The 19,889-nt window shown below is 41.1% G+C and overlaps 1 protein-coding gene across 1 annotated transcript; it reads right to left on the reverse strand.

Annotated features, from left to right (window-relative positions):
• Window positions 1-16,049: 16,049 nt before the first annotated feature.
• LOC104433089 (7-deoxyloganetic acid glucosyltransferase) lies at window positions 16,050-19,455 on the reverse strand. Its single transcript, XM_010045730.3, has 2 exons — window positions 18,763-19,455; window positions 16,050-17,393 (listed from the first exon to the last, which is right to left on the reverse strand). Exons 1-2 carry the CDS (start codon window positions 19,247-19,249, stop codon window positions 16,459-16,461), a joined length of 1,422 nt encoding a protein of 473 aa, XP_010044032.1. The 5' UTR covers window positions 19,250-19,455; the 3' UTR covers window positions 16,050-16,458.
• Window positions 19,456-19,889: the final 434 nt, after the last annotated feature.

Genomic DNA, 19,889 nt, shown 5'->3' on the forward strand with positions numbered 1-19,889 from the left:
GAATTTTTCTCGTTCATTTTTAGCTCTGTGGATGATAAAATAAGAGTGCTGGAAACGGGACCTTGGTCCTTTGCTAGTAACTTACTTGTTTTACAGGAAGGAAACCCAAATACTCTCGAACATTGTTATGAATTTACACATTATGCTTTTTGGGTTCAGACTGTGGGGCTCTTTCAAGCTCGCACAAATGAGGCTTCTGTGCGGCAAATAGCAGGAAAATTATGGAGGGTTGAAGAAGTAAAGATTGAGGCAAAAAACAGCACCTCGAGTAAAATGGGAAAGGCGAAAGTGTGCTTGAACTTGGCAAATCCGCTGAAAACTGGAACTATCATCAATGTGGGAGACAAAAATGGTGGTTAGACTTCAAATACGAAAGACTTCCCCACTTCTGCTATTCGTGTGGGCGGATAGACCATTATGCTAATTATTGTCCAGAAATCCCTTATTAAGAAACTAGCCTACCTCAATATCTCCCTGGAAAATATGGGTCGTGGCTCAAGGCTGAAGTGAGAGAATCAAGCCTATTTTGGAAAGTCTTTTATAGGAAAATAGAAACCCTTACTAAAGAAGGGAAGACAATGACAACCACTTCAACAATTGCTGTTGATGGCCCTGAAAGGAAGGAAATCACAGAACCAAGTGAGATGGCAATAATTCCATACAATGCAGTAAATGCTCTGCTAGAAGAGGACAGTTCAACAGTAAACATTTCAACAAGCTGGGGAAAGCAAGCGCAACTAAAACAAACCTAGCCACTTAATTTAGCTAGGCTAGGGAAGGTTACAAAACTGCTGAAGAAGGAAAAAACAGGGCATAAAATCCCGGTAGCTAAAAAACAAAAACGCATCCAGACTTATGAGAAGAGGGTATTATCAATAGCGTTGCCAAATCAGGAGAATCTCTTGGAAACTCCTGTCCAAGAGTGGGAAGGGGTTTGAGGACGGGCTTTGGTGGCTAGCCCTAATAAGCCACTCATGCATACATGAAGATATTAAGCTGGAACTATTAGGGATTGGGCACACCCTTGATAGTCCAGCATCTTAGAGCCTTAGTGGCTCTAGATAGGTCCGATTTGGTTTTTCTCATGGAAACCAAGAATAAGAATAACATGGTCAATTGTATAAAACATCAATTGAAGTTCACAAAATCAGTCATTACCGATCCTATTGGAATTGCGGGAGGATTAATGCTTATGTGGAATGAGGAAGTGAAGGTGGAAGTGGAATCTAGTTCAGGAGAATTAATAGACGTAAAGTGCAAGGATCTCAATAGTGGATGCCTAATGAGAATTTTTTTTCTCCATGCCCTTACCAACTACCAACAAAGATTTCAGCTATGGCAGGCCATTTGTTCTATTAGCATGGTCAATACCCTCCCATGGCTTTGCATAGATGACTTTAATGAAGTATTGTTCCAATGGGTGAAGGTTGGACGGCGGGAGGCCAACTGGTATAGAATGGTGACATTTCGGGAACTATTGAATACATGCTCAGTTATGGACATTGAAAGCAAATGATGCTCCTACACATGGACAAATAATAGGGAGGGAGAGGAGTTAGTGAAAAAGAGGCTAGACCGAGCCATATGCAACCTAGAATGGAGAGTCATATTCCCAAATGCAGAGGCCTTTGCATTACTAGCAATAGGGTCAAACCATTGTCCAATTTTTCTTTCCTTGGACTCTAATAGGGTAAGAAGGAAGGGAAATTTCAGATTTGAGGCATTTTGGCTAGAAAATGCAGAATGTTCAGAAGTAATACATCAAGCATGGGAGTATGAAAGCTTTGATCACCTGAATATTAATGCTAAAACAAGGCAGGTTGCAGTAACCCTAGAGAAATGGAGCAGGAAGACGTTCCAGAATGCCTCCAAACAGATCCAGTCACGTCGAAATAGACTTACTGAGCTCTCTAACTAAGTAGAAGATGGCCTAAACAGTGAGGAATACAGAAACATAGTAAGTCAAATTGAAACTTTATGGCGACAAGAAGAAATGTTCTGGTTTATGAGGTCCAAGATAAACTGGATGAGTTGGGGGGATCGAAACACAAAATTTTTCCATGCCACAACAGTGCAGAGGAGACAACGGAATACGATTTCCATGTTACAACTTGATGGCCAACAATGGAGCCGAGATTTTCCGACCAATTAAACAGCATATCAGAACTTTCTACCATTCATTGTTTACCTTAGTGGGAGAGAGGAATTACCAGCCCATTTTAGATCAATGCACACAGGTTGTAAATGTAGAAATGAATGACTCTTTAATCAAGCCAGTGTCAAGAGAAGAAGTCAAATAAGTCGTGTTTCAAATAGGAGCTACCAAAGCCCCGGGACCAGATGGGCTAAACGGACTGTTTTATCAAAGCCAATGGGCACTTCTCCAGGAAGATATTTTCAAGATGGTTGATGATTTCTTCACACAAGGTACATTCGACCATCAAATAAATGAAACCCATATTGTTCTTATTCCCAAAGTGAACAAACCAAAGAATGTCACTCAATATAGGCCAATAAGCCTTTGCAACTTTAACTATAAGATCATAGCAAAGGTTATGGCCAACAGGCTGAAACCTTGGCTTCATGACCTCATATCTCAAGAACAAAGTGCTTTTGTTAGCGACAGACAAATTCAAGACAATATATTCATCGTCCAGGAAGTGTTGCATCAGTTAAGGGTGAGAAAAAGGAAGAGAAAATTCCAAGTAGTCCCAAAACTCAACATGCAAAAAGCCTATGACAGGGTCGAGTGGGACTTCTTATGTGACTATATGCTTAAGTTGGGTTTTAGTGAAAGATGGGTCTCCTTAGTAAAACAATGCATCTCCTCAGTCTCATTTAGAATCAATGTCAACGGAGAACTATGTGAACCGTTCCTTCCAACAAGAGGGATCGGGCAAGGGGATCTTCTCTCACTCTATTTGTTCATTATCATGGCCAACCTACTATCCTTTCTCATGACTAAAGTGGTGGAAGATGGAACTGTTAGAGGAATCAAACTAAACAGCAGCTGCCTAACTCTGTCACACCTTCTATTTGCTAATGATGCCATATTCTTCCTAGACGGCATAACCCAAGAAGCACACAATATCGCATCTATCCTGAACCAGTATTGCTTTGCCTCAGGTCAAGCGATAAACCTTAACAAATTAGGTATTTTCTTTGGGAAAAATTGCCCTCAAACCCTGAAGACAAATTTGGCAGCTGAATTGTAGGTTCCAATTATAGAAAAAACTGGGAAATACCTTGGAATTCCTTCAGATTGGGGTCAGACCAAAAAACAGATGTGTGCCTGGGTTCTTGCCAAAGTTGACAAAAAACTAGAAGGCTAGAAAGGGAATCTAATATCAAAGGCGGGTGAAGAATTTTTAATCAAAACAGTTGTTTAAGCATTGCCACAATATGCCATGTCCATCTTCAAATTACCAATATCAATTTGTAGAGCAATCGAGAAGAGAGTTTCATCATTTTGGTGGAAACAAAACACAGCAAGGAAAGGCATCCACTGGAGGAAATGGAAAAACCTGAAAATGAGGAAGGATTGTGGGGGTTTAGGCTTCAAAGACTTGGTACAGTTCAATAAAGCGATGTTGGGGAAACAAGCTTGGCGCTTGATCAATTATCCAAAACACTGTGGAGCAAAATTTTCAAAGGTATCTACTTTCCAAAAGAGATTTCTAGAGTGCACAAAAGGGTCCCAAACCCTCTTGGGGATGGCAAAGCATTTTAGTAGGTAGGGATGTTATAGAACCAAAAATTAAATGGGAAGTTGGGGATGGGAAAACAATTCGAGTGAGAGAATATAAGTGGCTGATTTCTAGAAAGATTGGAGGACCAGCAAATCAAGATGACCCCTACTTGGTCGAGGGCTTAATTGATAACGACTCAGGCCAATGGAATATGCAAAAACTCAACTCCATTTTCGATGGAAAAATTGTCAAGGAGATTGCAGCAATCCCCCTAAGTCTTAGCCCCGGACCTGATAAATTAGTCTGGACAGCGAACAATGCAGGCGTCTATCAAGCCAAAAGTGGCTACAATGATATACATACTCGGGACAATACCACAGTAGAGGAATAGCCTTCCACATCCTACCGACCCCTTAAACAGTTATGGAATAACATTTGGCAGCTACAGATATTCCCAAAGGTACGTTTCCTATTGTGTAGCATATGCAATAATGCAATTCCAACGAAGGAAAACCTACATAGAAGGAACATCATACCTGACTCGACTTGCTCATTGTGCGGCCAAGTTCCGGAAACGGTGGAACACCTTTTCACTCACTACAAATGGATAAGAGAATTATGGTCGAATCCAAGAATGGCGATGCAATGCTCCTCTACAATGATAAGTAGAATCAACAAATGGGCGTGTGAGTTCTTCACCTCTAACCCTGACCCACAATTGAAAGCCCTCTTCGCTGGGGTTCTTTGGTAGATCTAGACTACTCGAAATAAGTTTGTTTTTCAGGGGAAGAGGACTGACCTAGGATCTATCTTCGAAGAAGCCACGGCTATGGCCCATCTTTATGTGCGATGGAACCCCAAAGGTAAAGGAGGTGAATCGCAACCAACAAGGAGATGAACACACTAGAACCCTCCACCACTGACCTCCATGAAGCTCAATGTAGACGCGTCTTGGTGCAGCACATCCATGGAGGGATCCGTAGCTAGCGTATGCAGAGATGAGTGGGGCAAACTCGTCGATGGCTTTGCGAAGAAAATCCGGGCTCCCACTGCGCTAATTGCAGAAACCCTAACTATTCGGGAGGCACTCTCGTGGCTAAAAGAAAGAGAAAGGTAGTCGGCAAGTACAACACTTCAAGTCCACACACAACTCCACTCTGAACTCAACTCCACGAAGAAGCTCCCCCACGTGGTGATTTCCTCAGATAATTCCTTGGCTGTTGAAAGTATAATGGGCCACCTGCCAGCTCTATGGGCTGCTCAGTCAACAGTGAATGATTGCAGAAGACTAATGGGCCTTCTTCAAGGGGTAGATTAATATATGAGCCCAGGAATGCTAATCAAGCCGCGGAATGGATCGCCCAAGGCCCACCGCACGGATACCCTACCATCGACTTGGAAACAAAATCTCCCACCTCCATTATGCTCTATTTTATGTCTTGATCTTGGAACATTATGTAATCCATCAAATCGTTAGTATGAAATACGAATTTCTAACACCTCTTGTCTGACAATTCATCACCAAAATGGTATTGCTGAAAGAAAGCATTGACACATTGTAGAGATGGGATTGTTGATGCTCAACCATGCCTTAGTTCCAACTCACTTTGGGGATCTTGCATTCGAAAATGTTGTTCATAACATTACTAGGTTACCTTCAGCAGTGCTCAACCATAAGTCACCTTGGGAGGTTCCCTATAATGTTAAACCCTCAATTCATCACCTATGCGTCTTTGGCTGCACTATCTATCCAAACCTTCGACCTTACGCAAAGAACAAGCTACAACATCGATCTCATCCCTGCATTTTTTTGGGTTATGCTCCCAGCTTCCATGGTTATCCATGTTACTCTCTCAAGGATAATTGATTCTATATTACCACTGCTGCTATTTTTTATGAAGACTTATTTCCTTTTATTTTTGCTGCATCATCAGTTCATGCTAGCCCATATCTTGATTTATTAATAGATTCAAAATTTTACCCCTAGCCATGTGGTATTTCCGTCCTTATCAGTCCACTCATGGCCTCCCCAAATCAAAATCATTCCACCTCAATTTCGCAGAACTCTTTTACTAAATCAACAGCACTATGTGTTATCACACCACCAATAAAAAATGCTTCATCTAATTCCACATGTTTTATCGTATGCTCTACTGATTAGTCTTGTCCCTCTACTAACTAGGCCATCGACTCTTTGGCTTGGTCAGAGCCCTCTCCTAGTTCACCCATGGCTCCTACATACCCCATGGTGACGCAACTTGGAGAAGATACTTTGGCCTAATGTTATCTCACTAAGGACCACACATAAGCCCTTCATTCTATGGTGCAACCGATACCCATTCCAACTTGCTTCAGTCAAGCAACTACAAATCCTACATGGAGGGCTGCCATGGCCACGGAATATATAGCCCTTATGAAGAATCAAACCTGGGTTCTAGTCCCTCGTCCGTCACAATTTAAAGTAATTGGATGCAAATGGGTGTTTTACATCAAATATCATGCAAATGGCTCACTTGAACGGTATAAAGCGAGATTCATGGCCAAGGGATATAATCAACAGGAAAGAGTTGATTTTCATGAGACTTTCAATCCCATTGTAAAGCATGTACCTATCCATACAATGATTTCACTTGCCTATAGTTAGGGTTGGACACTTTGACAATTTGATGTTAAGAACACGTTCCTTCACAATGACTTTACCGAGGAGATTTATATGCAACAACCACCAAGTTTTGTTGATGCTAATCATCCCGACTATGTTTGCAAACTTCAACAGTTGCTTTATGGATTAAAGCAAGCACCACGAGCTTGGCATCAAAGGCTAAGTTTTTTCCTCTTATCTATTGGTTTTCACGTTTCTTGTGCTGATTCTTCCTTGTTTGTCCTACATACATCAGCATACAATGTATTTCTCCCTATATATGTGGATGATATCATCCTTACAACTCTCCCTAGGCACCATTATCCACTTTAATTGCATCTCTACACATTGCCTCTGGCCTTCTTTTGTATCAATGGAAATATGCCTCCGAAATTCTTAAGAAGGCCAGCATGGACAAAGCATGAGCTGTAGCTATACCACACCTAACCAGTTCGAATCCTTGTTCTCTTTATCAATGTGACACCCCGAACCCTTCGCAGGTCGTCACCAGCGCCGATGTTACACTTTATTACATTTTCCTATCTTGCACTTAGAACAAGCGTCGTTAATCATGGGCATTTTTTTTTTTTTTTTTATAAATGATCTGTCCCAACACGACTCATAGCGGAAGCAAATTAAACATCACCATCTATCCCCCTACCAATCCATGATACCAATACACACCAGCTAAACATCATGATTTAAAAGATAAGCCATGCCACTTTTATTTACATATTAACATGATGGGTCTTTCACGGGTCGATACAACAAAAGAAGGTCAAGATTTCTAGCCACACTCGACCTCATCCCAAAAAGATACTACGACCCCTAAAGAAAATCACATGACATCCCCCATCCAACAGTGGCGGCTAATCCCCAAAAAGAAACATCAGCTCTCTACCCTTCACGTAGCCATCACACCCATCCAGGTGTGCCGGGTGGTGGTGGCGGCAACATCCCCCTAATCACTCCGTCTCGGCAAACATGAACGGACAAAAACTCCTGGATGACTGGGCCCCCAGCCAGGCCCACATCGTACATAACCAACACACGCACTCGCACATATGTCAGTCCAGGGATAGTGACGCAGTCGATCTCCGTACAATCTACTTCTACATCCGATGGGAGACCATAGAAGGTACCTCGCGTGACGGTAGGAAGCGGCATCTTTCTAATCTGAAATGTTATCCCCAAAAGAGGTGAGTACAACCACTCAGCAGATAGGGAAATCCAATAACAACTCAATGCACCATGCATATCATCATACGATGCAAGCATTGCTTACCTTTGATGTCATGCGCATTCATGCATCATCATATCATACAGGTCATCATCATGGCATCGTATATATCATTATCATCATCATACATTTCATCATGCATATCATACCATGGATGATCATCATATCACATCACGCATCATCATCATCACATCATGCATATCAACATGCATATAATATCATGGGTGATCATCATATCACATTACATATCATCATCATCACATCATGCATTTCATCATGCATATCATATCATAGGTGATCATCATATCACATCACATATCATCATCATCATTGTCATGCATATCATCATGCATATCATATCATGGGTGATCATCATATCTCATCACATATCATCATCATCATCATGCATATCATCATGCATATCATATCATGGTTTAATTTTCATCTTTATCTTTCAATTTTGATCACCACATCACCCATTCATCAATCTCATCATCAACCCTTCGGGCGTAAACCTCCGACAAGGCTCCCAAAGAAACTCAGCCATCCCATGGCCACCGGGCTTCCGGTCCCCCACATTCCGGGCATCTCGCATCTCAACTAGCATCACGAGGCATTCCCTTCGGGCAAAGACCTCCGACAAGGCTTCCGGCATTTACACTCCCTGGCCGGGCATCCCGCACCCCAAATCCTAGCATCGCGAGGCATTCCTTTCGGGCAAAGACCTCCGACAAGGCTTCCGGCCCCCCACATTCCGGGCATCCTGAATCTCCCAGGGAATCACTGGAATTATGCCACTAGGCCACCAGACATCATCATCCACCACAACCTCTTACTCATTTACCATCATCCACATATACCATTTCTTTATCTCAATTTAACATGGCAATTGGCATGGTATCAAACAAATCACACTTGACATGGAATTCACACTTGCATCTCAATTCATATGTCATACACATGCCAAAACTTTATCCCATACACATCTCAATTCAATACATGTACAAGGACCATGTCATACGCATACCAAGACTTTATCACATATACATCTCAATCCAATACATGTGCAAAGACCTCATCACACATATGCCACACAAATAGAATTGAATCCATGGCCAAATAAAAATCCATTTTATTTTATTATTATTTTATTATTATTTTATTTATTTATTTATTTTCATAAATAAATATTAAATTTAATATCTATGATTTTCCCAAAATCATAATATTTAAAAAATCACTAAACAAATCAATAGGATCACAATTTCATACAAAATTCATGGCCAAATTGAATTTCTCATAACTTCGCAATTTCCACAAATTAGCACATGATATTCGGATAATGACCAGAATTGCACAGTTTCCAAATAAATTCGATTAAAATACTCATATGGCCTCCCAAAATTACGAAAATTTACAGGGTGCTAGCCAACACATTTTCGTGCACTTTTCGTGAAGAAATCTAAGCCAAATTCCTTATATATTATTTTATACAACCTCACGAAACTTCTGGAACCACTACCGCATCGTCCAGAATATACCTCTCCGAAATATTAATATTTCACCCATCTATTCTTTTTAGTTTCTTCTGAAATTAGGATATGTCATGTATCAAGGTGTCCTTTACAAGTTTCATGAAGGGATCTAGGTCAAATAACCATATTATGGTCACCATTTAAGTCCATAAAGTCTCGGGTGTCTCGGAACACACCACCAGAATCAATCATCTCCAAGATCTAGCCGATTCACTAGGCTATACTCGTTAATTTCTCTTAAAATTTGATTATTTTTTAGTTTAAGGTGTTACCTACAACTTTCATGAAGACATCGAAGTGAGATCTTCAACAGAAATCAACATGCAACCAGGAAATCAACAAGAGGTCAGTGAAGATTTCGCAGATCTAGGGTTTCCGTATGATAGAACTTTTGACCCCTCAAATCTCCATCGTTTTATACGAAATTTCAGTATGTCATACTAAAAGATGTTAGCTTCAACTTTGATGAAGACACCGAAGCCAAAATCGAACTCCAAACACACATGCAAACTCAAACAAGCTACTGACTCCAGCAAACCGAACAAGAACAGTCACACGGTTTACAAATAACCAACTCTTACCTCGGTTTTTCGCACGAATCATACCTAAAATCTAACATGCAAACATCACAACAAACATGCAAGAGAAGTTACGGACTCCACTTGCCTTAAAGATGAACAAGCAACGACGAACGGCGACGATCGGACAGCGAACGAATGGCACACCCCTCCGGCTCCGCCTCCTCTCCTCTCGGTTTCTCCCTTCCGCTCAAACTCTCTCTCTCTCTCGCACTCTCTCTCGGCCAAATGAAGAAAGAAGAACCGGCCACTCCTCTTCTCTCTCTCTTTTTATATCCCCTAAAGCCCATGATTAGTAATGATTGATTCACCTAATGTCCAACCAATGCATGCTCTCCTTTGTGCCACATGTAATTTTCATTTTTGAATTTGAATGGGCTTGGGTTTAGGCCCATCCGGCCACTCCCTTGGGCTGGTCGAATTCTCTCCTTCTTGGGCTCTAATGGGCTGACTAGCTTGGCCCACCAAGCTTTAGGCTAATGGGCCCAAGGCCCATTCAATTTTAACCCTCTTTTTCCTTTTTTTTTTTTTTGAAATTCCTTCTATAAATATTTCTAAATTTCAATTTTCAATCTTGGCCAAAGTCTTGGGATATTTTAATTGTTGAAATTTAAATCATATGGCTAAGCATAGATTATTAATCTATTAAATTTAAATTTCCACAATCACAAGCACAAATCATCGAATTAAAAAGACTAATGGCTAAAACATAAGCCATGGAAATTTAACACATAATTAAAGACTTTAACACACCTTAAGGCTTGGCTTTGAATTTCTGGGATGCCACAATCAAGGTGCCCTGTTTCATAATCTTGCATTATATCGTAGCATGATGGGTGCATTACAATATCTCACCATTACTTGACGAGACCTTGCTTAGGCTGTGAATACTACTTGTCAATTCATGCATGCCCTTACAGAAGCCCATTGACAATATGTCTTAACATATTTTATGCTTCATCTTTGGCACTCTTAGTCACAACATCCTCTTCACCAGAGGATCTTAGGATTCCCTTCATGCTTTTTCCGATGCAAGATGGGCTGGTGACCATGATACTAGATGTTCTATGGGTGGTTATGCCATTTTTCTTGGTTCTAATTTAATCTCCTGAAGTTCTCAAAAGTAGAGAATGGTTGCTCGTTCAAGTACCGAGGTAGAATTCTAATGTCTTGCTAATGCCACTGCTAAGATCATATGGATTCAAGCTTTACTTTCTAATTTAAGAGTCACCCTGCAAGGGTCCCCAATAATATAGTTTGATAATATTTCAACTATCTACCTCTATGGCAATCCTGTTCTTCATGCTCGGATGAAACATGTGGAGATTGACTATAATTTTGTTCACGAGCAAACTCATCAACACCAATTACATGTTTAATATATCTCTTCGACAGACCAATTGGCGAATATATTCACCAAAGCTCTTACAGGATCTTAGTTCCACCTCCTTCAGGCCAAGCTTACTGTGACTACCGCCCCATCAGCTTGCGAAGGGTGGGTGTTAAAGGAAAGAAATCCCAACAGCGTTGGTTGTGGAACTACTATAATTCCTCCATGACTTGGTCATCAAGTTAGATCATTTCCTTCCAAGAATACACCCACAATTCCTCCATGACTTGCTCCTCAAGATAGATCATTATGTAGAGATTGTATCCCACAGAATCACGTCTCTTGTAAGCCTAGTGCTTAGCCTATATATATTCATTGTGTTGTGTAGCAAATATGTGTATAGAAGACATTCTTTTGAAATATACAGAAAATACAAGGCAACGTTGTGCCTTAATCTCGTTCTTCTATTCAACCCTCTTTTACCATTTTAACATGGCATTTAGAGTTGGAAATCCTAAATTCAAATCTTATTAAGCCCCATTTGCCTCATCAATTAATTTTTTTTTTGGTGACCCAGGAACTCATCAATTAAATTTCCACACTTAATACTAGACAGAAAGACTAGACTAAGTGTGAGGGAAATTGTTAGAATAATTAAATATTAAATCATTCATTCATCTATAAACTTTTAAAATAATTGGCAGTGGTCTCAAAAAAAATTTCGCACTTTCATCAATTCATGATTGCCTTAGAAGTGCTACCAAATAATTTGCCAAGTAGGTTAGGAGCTCAATAAATTATAGGAGATCATTTTTCAATTGCAAACTAGATAATTTGGATATAGAGACTTAGTTATATTAGATTAAACTAACACCCATTATTGGCACCTTTTTTTTAGGAAAACCTTTACATGCAACCTTAATTGATTTTATTTCCTAACCATGGAAGCTTAAATGATCATGCCGTACAATCAATGTAATGAAACACTTGATACCCAAAAAAAATGTTAAATACATGATAAATAAATAGATTCAACCCGATCTATCCTAGGCAACATGAAAGCAACGAAATCAACCTAAGCCATCATGCAGGTTTCTAATGCTCCGTTCGTTTCGCGGAAAATATCATGTTTTCGGAAAACATTTTCCGGAAGTCATTTTCCAGGAAAATAACTCTATTTTCCGATGTTCGGCCAAAATCTAAAATTTGAGTGGAAAATATTTTCTGCTGTTCGTTAGTTCATTTAATTGTTTGGAAAAAATATCAAAAATTGAATTTTAATATTTTTAATTGACCAAAAAGATTATTTTATTTATTTATATTTTTTTAAAAATGATTTTTTAAATTATTTATATTTTTAAAATAGAAATTTTTATTATTTCTTTTTTTTTTTCTTTTCCTTCCTCCTTCCTCCTCCTTCTTCCTCCTCCTTCATCCGCCGTCGCCTCCTTCCTCCTCCTTCTTCCTCCTCCTTCCGTTGCTTTGCCGCCTCCTTCCTGCTCGACAATGGCCGGCCGCAGCGGCCGACCAAGACCCGGTGGCCGATCCGGTGAGCTCGAGACTCGGCCGATCTCACCCGAGCTCGCCGGATCCGGCGACAGAGCTCGAGCTCGCCCGGATCAGGGGCCCGAGCTCTGCCGCTAGATCCGGCGAGCCGCGAGCTTCGCCGCCAAATCCGGCGAGCTCGAGGCTCGGCCGCTCTCACCCGAGCGCGCCGGATCTGGCGATAGAGCTCGAGCTCGCCCCCCGCGCGCCGGATCTGGCGACAGAGCTCGAGCTCGCCCGGATCGGGAGCCCGAGCTCTGCCGCTAGATCCGGCGAGCCGCGAGCTCCGCCGCCAGATCCGACGGGCTCACGGCTCGCAGCCGCACGACGAGCGGCCTGGACGGCGGCGGGCTCCAGCCTCCCGGCGCCGCCGCGGTGCTCCCTCTTGAGCCGGATCCTCCCGAGCGGCTTTGAGCCGCCGGGGAAGCGGAGCGCGGCGGCGGCGGCGGCGCCTCGGACGGAGCAGGCGGGCAGGAGCGGCTGGGTAGGGCGGAGGCTGATCCCGGAGAAGGAAGCCATTGCAGCAGGGAGAGCAAGAAAGAGAGAGAGAGAGAACGAGAATGAAGGAAAAAGGAGCTGGAGCGCGAGAGCTGCGGAAAATGACTTCCTCTTTTCAAAAGAGGAAGTCATTTTCCGCAATTCCAAAGATGAATTTTCCGTTGACCGTGTATTTTCCGCCGTCCGAACACCGGAAATTCAGGAAAATATTTTCCTGGAAGTTATTTTCCGCGAAACGAACGGAGCCTAAATTAAACCAAACTATAAAAGAAAAGTGAATATGGAAAAGTGATATGCTATGCACATATATCTATTAAATAGATTATTTTCCTAAAATCAGCTATTAAACATGATATAAATTTTAAAATAATGAACTATAAAATGCAATGCAACACTAAAAGAATGAATATATTTATTTATATTACATGAATGTGCAAATGAATATTTCCCTAAAGGGACCCCCATTTATATATATATTTATTTTTTTTTCATGGAAAATGGAACTAAAATTACTAGCATGCAAGATGTTCTTTTTCTTAGATTTTCTAATTTTTGACATGTGATTTGTGATGAAGAAAACGTGCGCATATGACAAATTTCTTGCATTTTATGATAGGATTAGATTAGCTTTTTGTTACTAGTTTTATCGTAATTCAGTAAGAATTAATTTCTCATCAAATAATTTGGGAGACTTTCTTTTCTTAGATTAGTGCAAGCTTACCTTTTATGAATAGCTCACAAGAACCCAGTCAGGGTGTTACAACATGGTCTGGTATTAACTTTGTTGGATGTGAGTCGTGTCTCTCTTTTTTCGTACTTCAATTTTTACGTACCATCATTATTGTTGTTGCCGATCTCTCTGCTTTATTGATCTCTCTTTTTTCGTACTTCAATTTTTACGTACCATCATCATCGTTGTTGCCGATCTCCTGCTTTATTGATAGTGTACCTTTACATGGACATTTAGATTTGCACGATTGAGTAAAATAAAAAAAAAAAAAACTATTTCGTAAAAAACGTTTTCTTAAAGGAGAAATAGGTAGCAATGATGGGGCATTACACGAAATTGGTGAAACTAAGTCCTCAAATCCAAACTCTCTAGACCGGAAAAATAAGGGGATCTTCGGCACCTTACTCGGCTTCTAACTGGCCAATTATAGGTTAGTGGTGAGTCTAGTCTCATTCAAAAAACAATAAGTAAACAATCAAGTTGAGGTCGGTGGGGTTTAAGAGAGCCCGTACAAACCTTAAGCACCACCTCACAAAAGAGTTACAAGTGCTCATCTACCAATCCGTTAAACCCAAGGTTTATCTCAGGAGGTTCACCATAAAATGCCATGAGTTCTATCAAACAAAAGAAGCATTCATTTTAATGTTTTAAATTAGCAATTATTGAAAATTTTAGCCTTTTTAGTAACTCTTGTTATTATGTATTTTCTTGGAATTTTTTAAGATTAATATAAAGAAAAATCTTTAATTGGTATACTTGCAACAAATTGATCCCAAATTAATTTTTTGACTACCAAAAATATCAAACTGGTACACATGTAACAAATTTAATCCAAATTAATTTTTTAACCACAAAAAAAAGCCTAAAATGGTAAATTTTTTTTTATTAATTTTCCATATGTTCATTTCCATTAAATTAAATTACCACCACAAAAAATCACAAACTAGTACACTTATTAGAAATGGAGAGTAAAATGCTAAATTAGTATATCCATCAACTGTCATGTATTATCCAAATTAGAAATTTAATAGTAAAATTTAACGAAAATTAATGAAATGTAAATTTGTTACAGGTGTATTGGTCTGGAGTTTTTGATGTGCAAAATATTAATTTGGGGTAAATTTATTACAAATATACATATTTGGGTTTTTCATGGTATTAATTTTTTTTTTCTCTCAATTGAAAATTTCCCAACGTCATATAATAATGACAATTAGGAATTTTCTAATTGTTATTAAGTTCCTATAGTTTACTTTAATAAACTAAGAATGATTTAACTTTGATCAAAAGAAGAAGATTTATCGAAATGTAATACAACTTGACTAATAGTTTATACTAAAACACATTTTAGTTTTACACGACCATGGAATTTCATGATGTGCAACGCATGAATATGCTACTAGTATTGTTTTGATAAATATATACCTGTCATCGATAACGATTTTATCCTTAAAGAAGCAAAAGAGGCTCTCTTCCTAGTTATGAAATTAGAGGGAGTCCCATTTATCAGAAACAAAATACATCGGTTCACTTTGGGGAAAATTGTCCAAACAATTCTAAATTTATTGTATAATAGCCAATTCAATCATAAACTTTTCAATTTGATCAATTTAGTCATATGCCTTGTGACAATTTGTCAATGTAGTAGTATTTCTGATCAATTTTTGCAGAAAATTGGTGACGTTGATGATTTTTTGCTACTTTTTAATATTTTCTGATTTTTTTCCTTTTTTCTTTGTTTCTCTTTTTCCCATTTCTTTTTCCATTTTTCCTATTTCCCTTTGCGATTGTCGGGGCCTTGGCAATGACCAAAAAGGGTGTTGCAGCCCTTGCCCAAGCCCAATAAGAGCCAAGACACTGTTACCTATGAATTGGCCGAGATATGGACATTGGCAAATTGTCAAAATATTTAGAATTAAATTGATTAAATTGAAAAGTTCATAATTAAATTGATTGTCGTATTATAAATTTAGGACTTTTTTTTTTTTTGACAATTATCACGTTCACTTTGCAAACAATCAAAATAATAGGCAGTCAGTTGTGGTGATCTGGGCCACTGTCTCAGCTCAAAGGATCCTATGATGTGTCGTATCCTCAGTCATAAGTAGTATCCTAATTGACTCAAGCACACAAGTCCCAATCCAAAGGCCCACACACAAGTCGAAGGATCCTTTGTAAGAAAGAAATAATAGAACTAGGTCATGAGAAAACGAACTACTTAGTTGTATTATTAACGGCATAAGCAATGTACATTAAGAGACTATTGATCGAAAAGTTTAGTTGTTGACCCCCTAAAGGGCTTTGCAAACAGTATTCATTTTTGCACGAGTAGACATTCCTGGTATTTGAGATAGCATCATTTAGAAATTACCAAAAATAGAAAACTTATGGAAATATCTAAAGTACCTCTACACTATATTGACACGTACTTGACCCAAGTGGCCATTGACAATGCGCCTGGTATGCCTGAATCATGGAATTCACAAAGAACTGTGACATCAGGGCACCGCTCACCCAATTAATATAGTAGATACCAGCGGTATTTAGTAACCCTTCTGTGATCGATGCTTCATGAATACAAATCATCATGGCCAAAGAAAAGAAAATTATGTGAAACAAGCTTAATCCTCTATTTAGTTTGGGAGATTCAAATTGAATTATATTCTAATAACTCAACTCGTTTGACAAATCTTCCTTATATTTTTAACTAGCCTTTCCAAGTTCTTCGATGAAGATCCCTCCGGGCCAACACTATCCGAACTCAATGCTGAAATCCTTGCCATCGATTTCATGATCTCCTCTTTCTTGTCATCCATCAATAATCTGACCATTGTCTCGACCGTCGATCGGTCACAGGTATCCTTCATGTCAAGCCCAATTTTCCATACTTCACTAACCCACCTACTATTAATTTGTTGATCTGCAATTCGAGGCCAACAAATCATGGGGATTCCTGCCACTATGCCCTCCAAGGTCGAGTTCCACCCGCTGTGCGTCAAGAAACCCCCCACGGCAGCGTGGGCAAGCACCTCTTCTTGTGGCGCCCAATCCACGACGCGTCGCCTTTCACTAACAACTTTCAGTTCTGAAAGTAGTGATCTCGCTTTCTCCTCGTTCTCTCCCAAAATCGCATCCTCCCTTAAGACCCACAAGAACGGTCTCCCGCAATTGACCAGGCCGTGCCAAAATTCCATCAATTGATCGACCGTAATCTTCACCAAGCTCCCGAATGACACATAGACGACCGATCTCGATGCTTGCGAATTAAGCCACACCATGCAACTTCGGTCTTCCATCTGAAGACTGCCTACAGATTCAGAACGCCCCGAAAAATGCCCAACATGGGATTTGACAGCCAGGGCATGGAGGGGCCCAATCGTGTAGATATCGGTAAAGATGGTGGCGAGATGAGAGAGCATCGGGGCTTCAAGGGCATCGAATGTGTTGAGTATGAGAGCGCAAGCTCGGGTCATGGCAATGGTTTCGTCCATAAAATAGCGATATAAGTTGATAGCGATCGCTGATCTGCAAATACTTGGTAGGTCTCTCCGTCGCAGAAGGCCTTCAGCTCCCAGCAAGCCATGGAACTCCTTGTCCAGATCATCATCTGCCAAATTTCGTCAGAAAGATGAAAACTAAAGGGAATAGATTCACCTCATTTTTCCCATGATCACCGGACTATTTTACGGGCGAGGCGGGGCTAAGCTATGGAACATGTGTTTGTTCAATCATTTTGCTATACTCTTCTATATGTAGCTGGGCTAAGCTACGGGCGAGGCGGCCCTGGGCGAGGCCGGGCGAGGCCGAGCGAGGGCCGCAACCCTTGCTGGTAGTTGGTGAGGACTTCGCAGCCCTCACCTCTGCCCTGGCGATGGCCGCCATGGCCTCGCCATCAGCAGGTGAGGCTGGCCTCTCCTAGATCCGGGCGAAGCTGCCTCGCCAGCGGCCTTGGGAGAGGCCAGGCGAGGGCCGTGACCCTCGCCAGCGGCAGGTGAGGGCTTCGCGGCCCTCACCTAGTGGCTGGTGAGCCTCACTGGAAGCTCGCCGGCCACCATGCATAAAAGAAAAAGAAAAAAAATTAATAAAAATCATAAAAATTGTCATGTTAGCATTCGCTCACCGGTTGACGTCCATGTCAGCGCCGGCTGGCCAAAATTGGCCAAATGAACTGAATTGGTATCAATATTAAAATGTTTAGGACTAAATTGATTCAATTGAAAAGTTTAAAATTGAATTGGTACTAATACAATAGGTTTATGACTTTTTTGATACTTTTCCTCATGTCTAGGCCATGGACATCCATACCCCCAGCCATGGCCTGCAACTTCTTTATTACATTTTTGAGGTCACAGCCCACCATGGTCGTCCATGGCCTGAAACAGACCGACGACCTTGGTTCGAGGTTGGTGCACAATTGTTTGGGGGGCGCTCCGTGACCGCGGCTGCTGCTAGGTTGAGCATTTCAGGAAATGGGTCTAGGAGGGTGACTTGTAGCCATAACAAAGTGCGTGGGTATGTTAGGGAAGAAATGGCAAGTTGGTAAAAGCAGGTTTGGCGTGCGAGGGATTGTGGGGCATATTGGAAAAGCTAAGAGTCTAAATTTGTAACTTTGAAAATAGAAGAGGCAAAAAGGATACTCGTAGTGGAAATTCGAGATATTTTTTTTCTTTCGTATTTTCCTTTTAAAAGAAATGTATTTCCTTGGAAAGATTAGAGGGGCGGCCAGGAACTCTTGTCAAAGCGAGCATTGCGTTTCCTTGGATTGCTGGACTCATTTTTTCATTAGATAATTATATGTTCAAATCCATTTTAATTTCGAAGCTCAAGAATCTCTACACCCCTGAACAGAACAGATTGCGTACATGTATCCATAAATCATCATTCATTTGTATTTTCGTTTCGAGAGATGTCAAGAATAACGAGCCCCGTAAGAATAACAAAATAAGGATATCCTTTGGCCTTTTTGACCGAGTTACCAGGAAATGGAAGCTTGCCCTCATGGATGAAGGTGGGAATGCAGAAGTAAGTCCACAAGCAGCAAGCACTGAATGTCCGGAACGAGATTGCCGGAACGCTGAGCTCCTCCGCGACGTCAATCCCGATCGACATGATCCCGTCCGCTATAACGCAGGTCACCGGAGGCTCTGCACTTTTGGAAACCAGAAACTCCCTCAAGGCAGCTTTCATCGCCGTCTTGATCGAGAGGAGAAGCTCTTCAATCCGTTCCAAGCTTCGCGGGTGGTCATCGGGCAAGCCATCAGAGATGGACTCGAGGCGGAGGAGGGAGGAGGGAGGAGAGGAAGGGCCGCGGGGGAGGATGCGGCGGTGGTTGTGATGGGTGTTGAGGAAGGTGACACGGAGGCCAGCAGCGGCGAGGAGCTTCGCGAGGCAGAGCATGGGCTTGATGTGGCCCTGCGCCGGGAACGGAAGGACGAGCACGTGGGGCTCACGTGGCTCCTCCATCTCTTCGGTGATATGGATCCTTTTGCGCAGGGTGGCTTGTTTGGGGAGTGGATGAGAATGAAGATGAGAAAGGAGAGGAGCGGATGATCATATAGTATAGTCACGGGTCATCCATTATCGTTGATCGAGGTGGGCAATTTGGATTTGTCTAGAAACAAACGTATGAGAACGGAAGACCACTATTATGCCCAATGATCTAGATTCTCAGATTCTAGACTGGTTAAGTTCAAATTGGATCAGATTTCAGTTTCTCTTGTTTTTTTTTTCCCTCGCTTTTACTATTTTTTTTTTTGTCGGTCCTCGCTCTTACTGTTCACTAATTCATTATTGCTCTCCCCCCTCGTCCCTTTTCTCTCTCTTTCTTTATCTCCGCACGCTCACTGTTCTGATGTCCTCTTCCTCACTTTCTTTCTCTTTCTCTTTTCTGCTTTATTCTATCTCTTCCTGCAGAAGTGACAAGACACAAATTTCACCTCCAAATATTGACAAGACACAAATCCATTTCGGTGCGGTCCCTCACCGTGCCCTTGAGAATTAGCCCCTCCGCCATTAAGCTCAGGGTTCCGAGGAGAAGGGAGGGTGGGGGCGCTTATTTAGGGGTTTTCTTCTTAGGCGAGCGAGGAAAGAATTGGAGGCAAAG

This window comes from Eucalyptus grandis, chromosome 1 (assembly GCF_016545825.1).
Source record: "Eucalyptus grandis isolate ANBG69807.140 chromosome 1, ASM1654582v1, whole genome shotgun sequence".
NCBI lineage: Eukaryota > Viridiplantae > Streptophyta > Magnoliopsida > Myrtales > Myrtaceae > Eucalyptus > Eucalyptus grandis.

Bases quoted from the DNA above. Each gene is read 5' to 3' on its own strand.
- LOC104433089 (XM_010045730.3), bottom strand. From the start codon at position 19,249: ATGGAGGAGCCACGTGAGCCCCACGTGCTCGTCCTTCCGTTCCCGGCG. The intron at 17,394-18,762 runs GTAACTCGGTCA...GAAATTTGGCAG, and splicing joins GGGCAAGCTTCCATTTCCTG to ATGATGATCTGGACAAGGAG.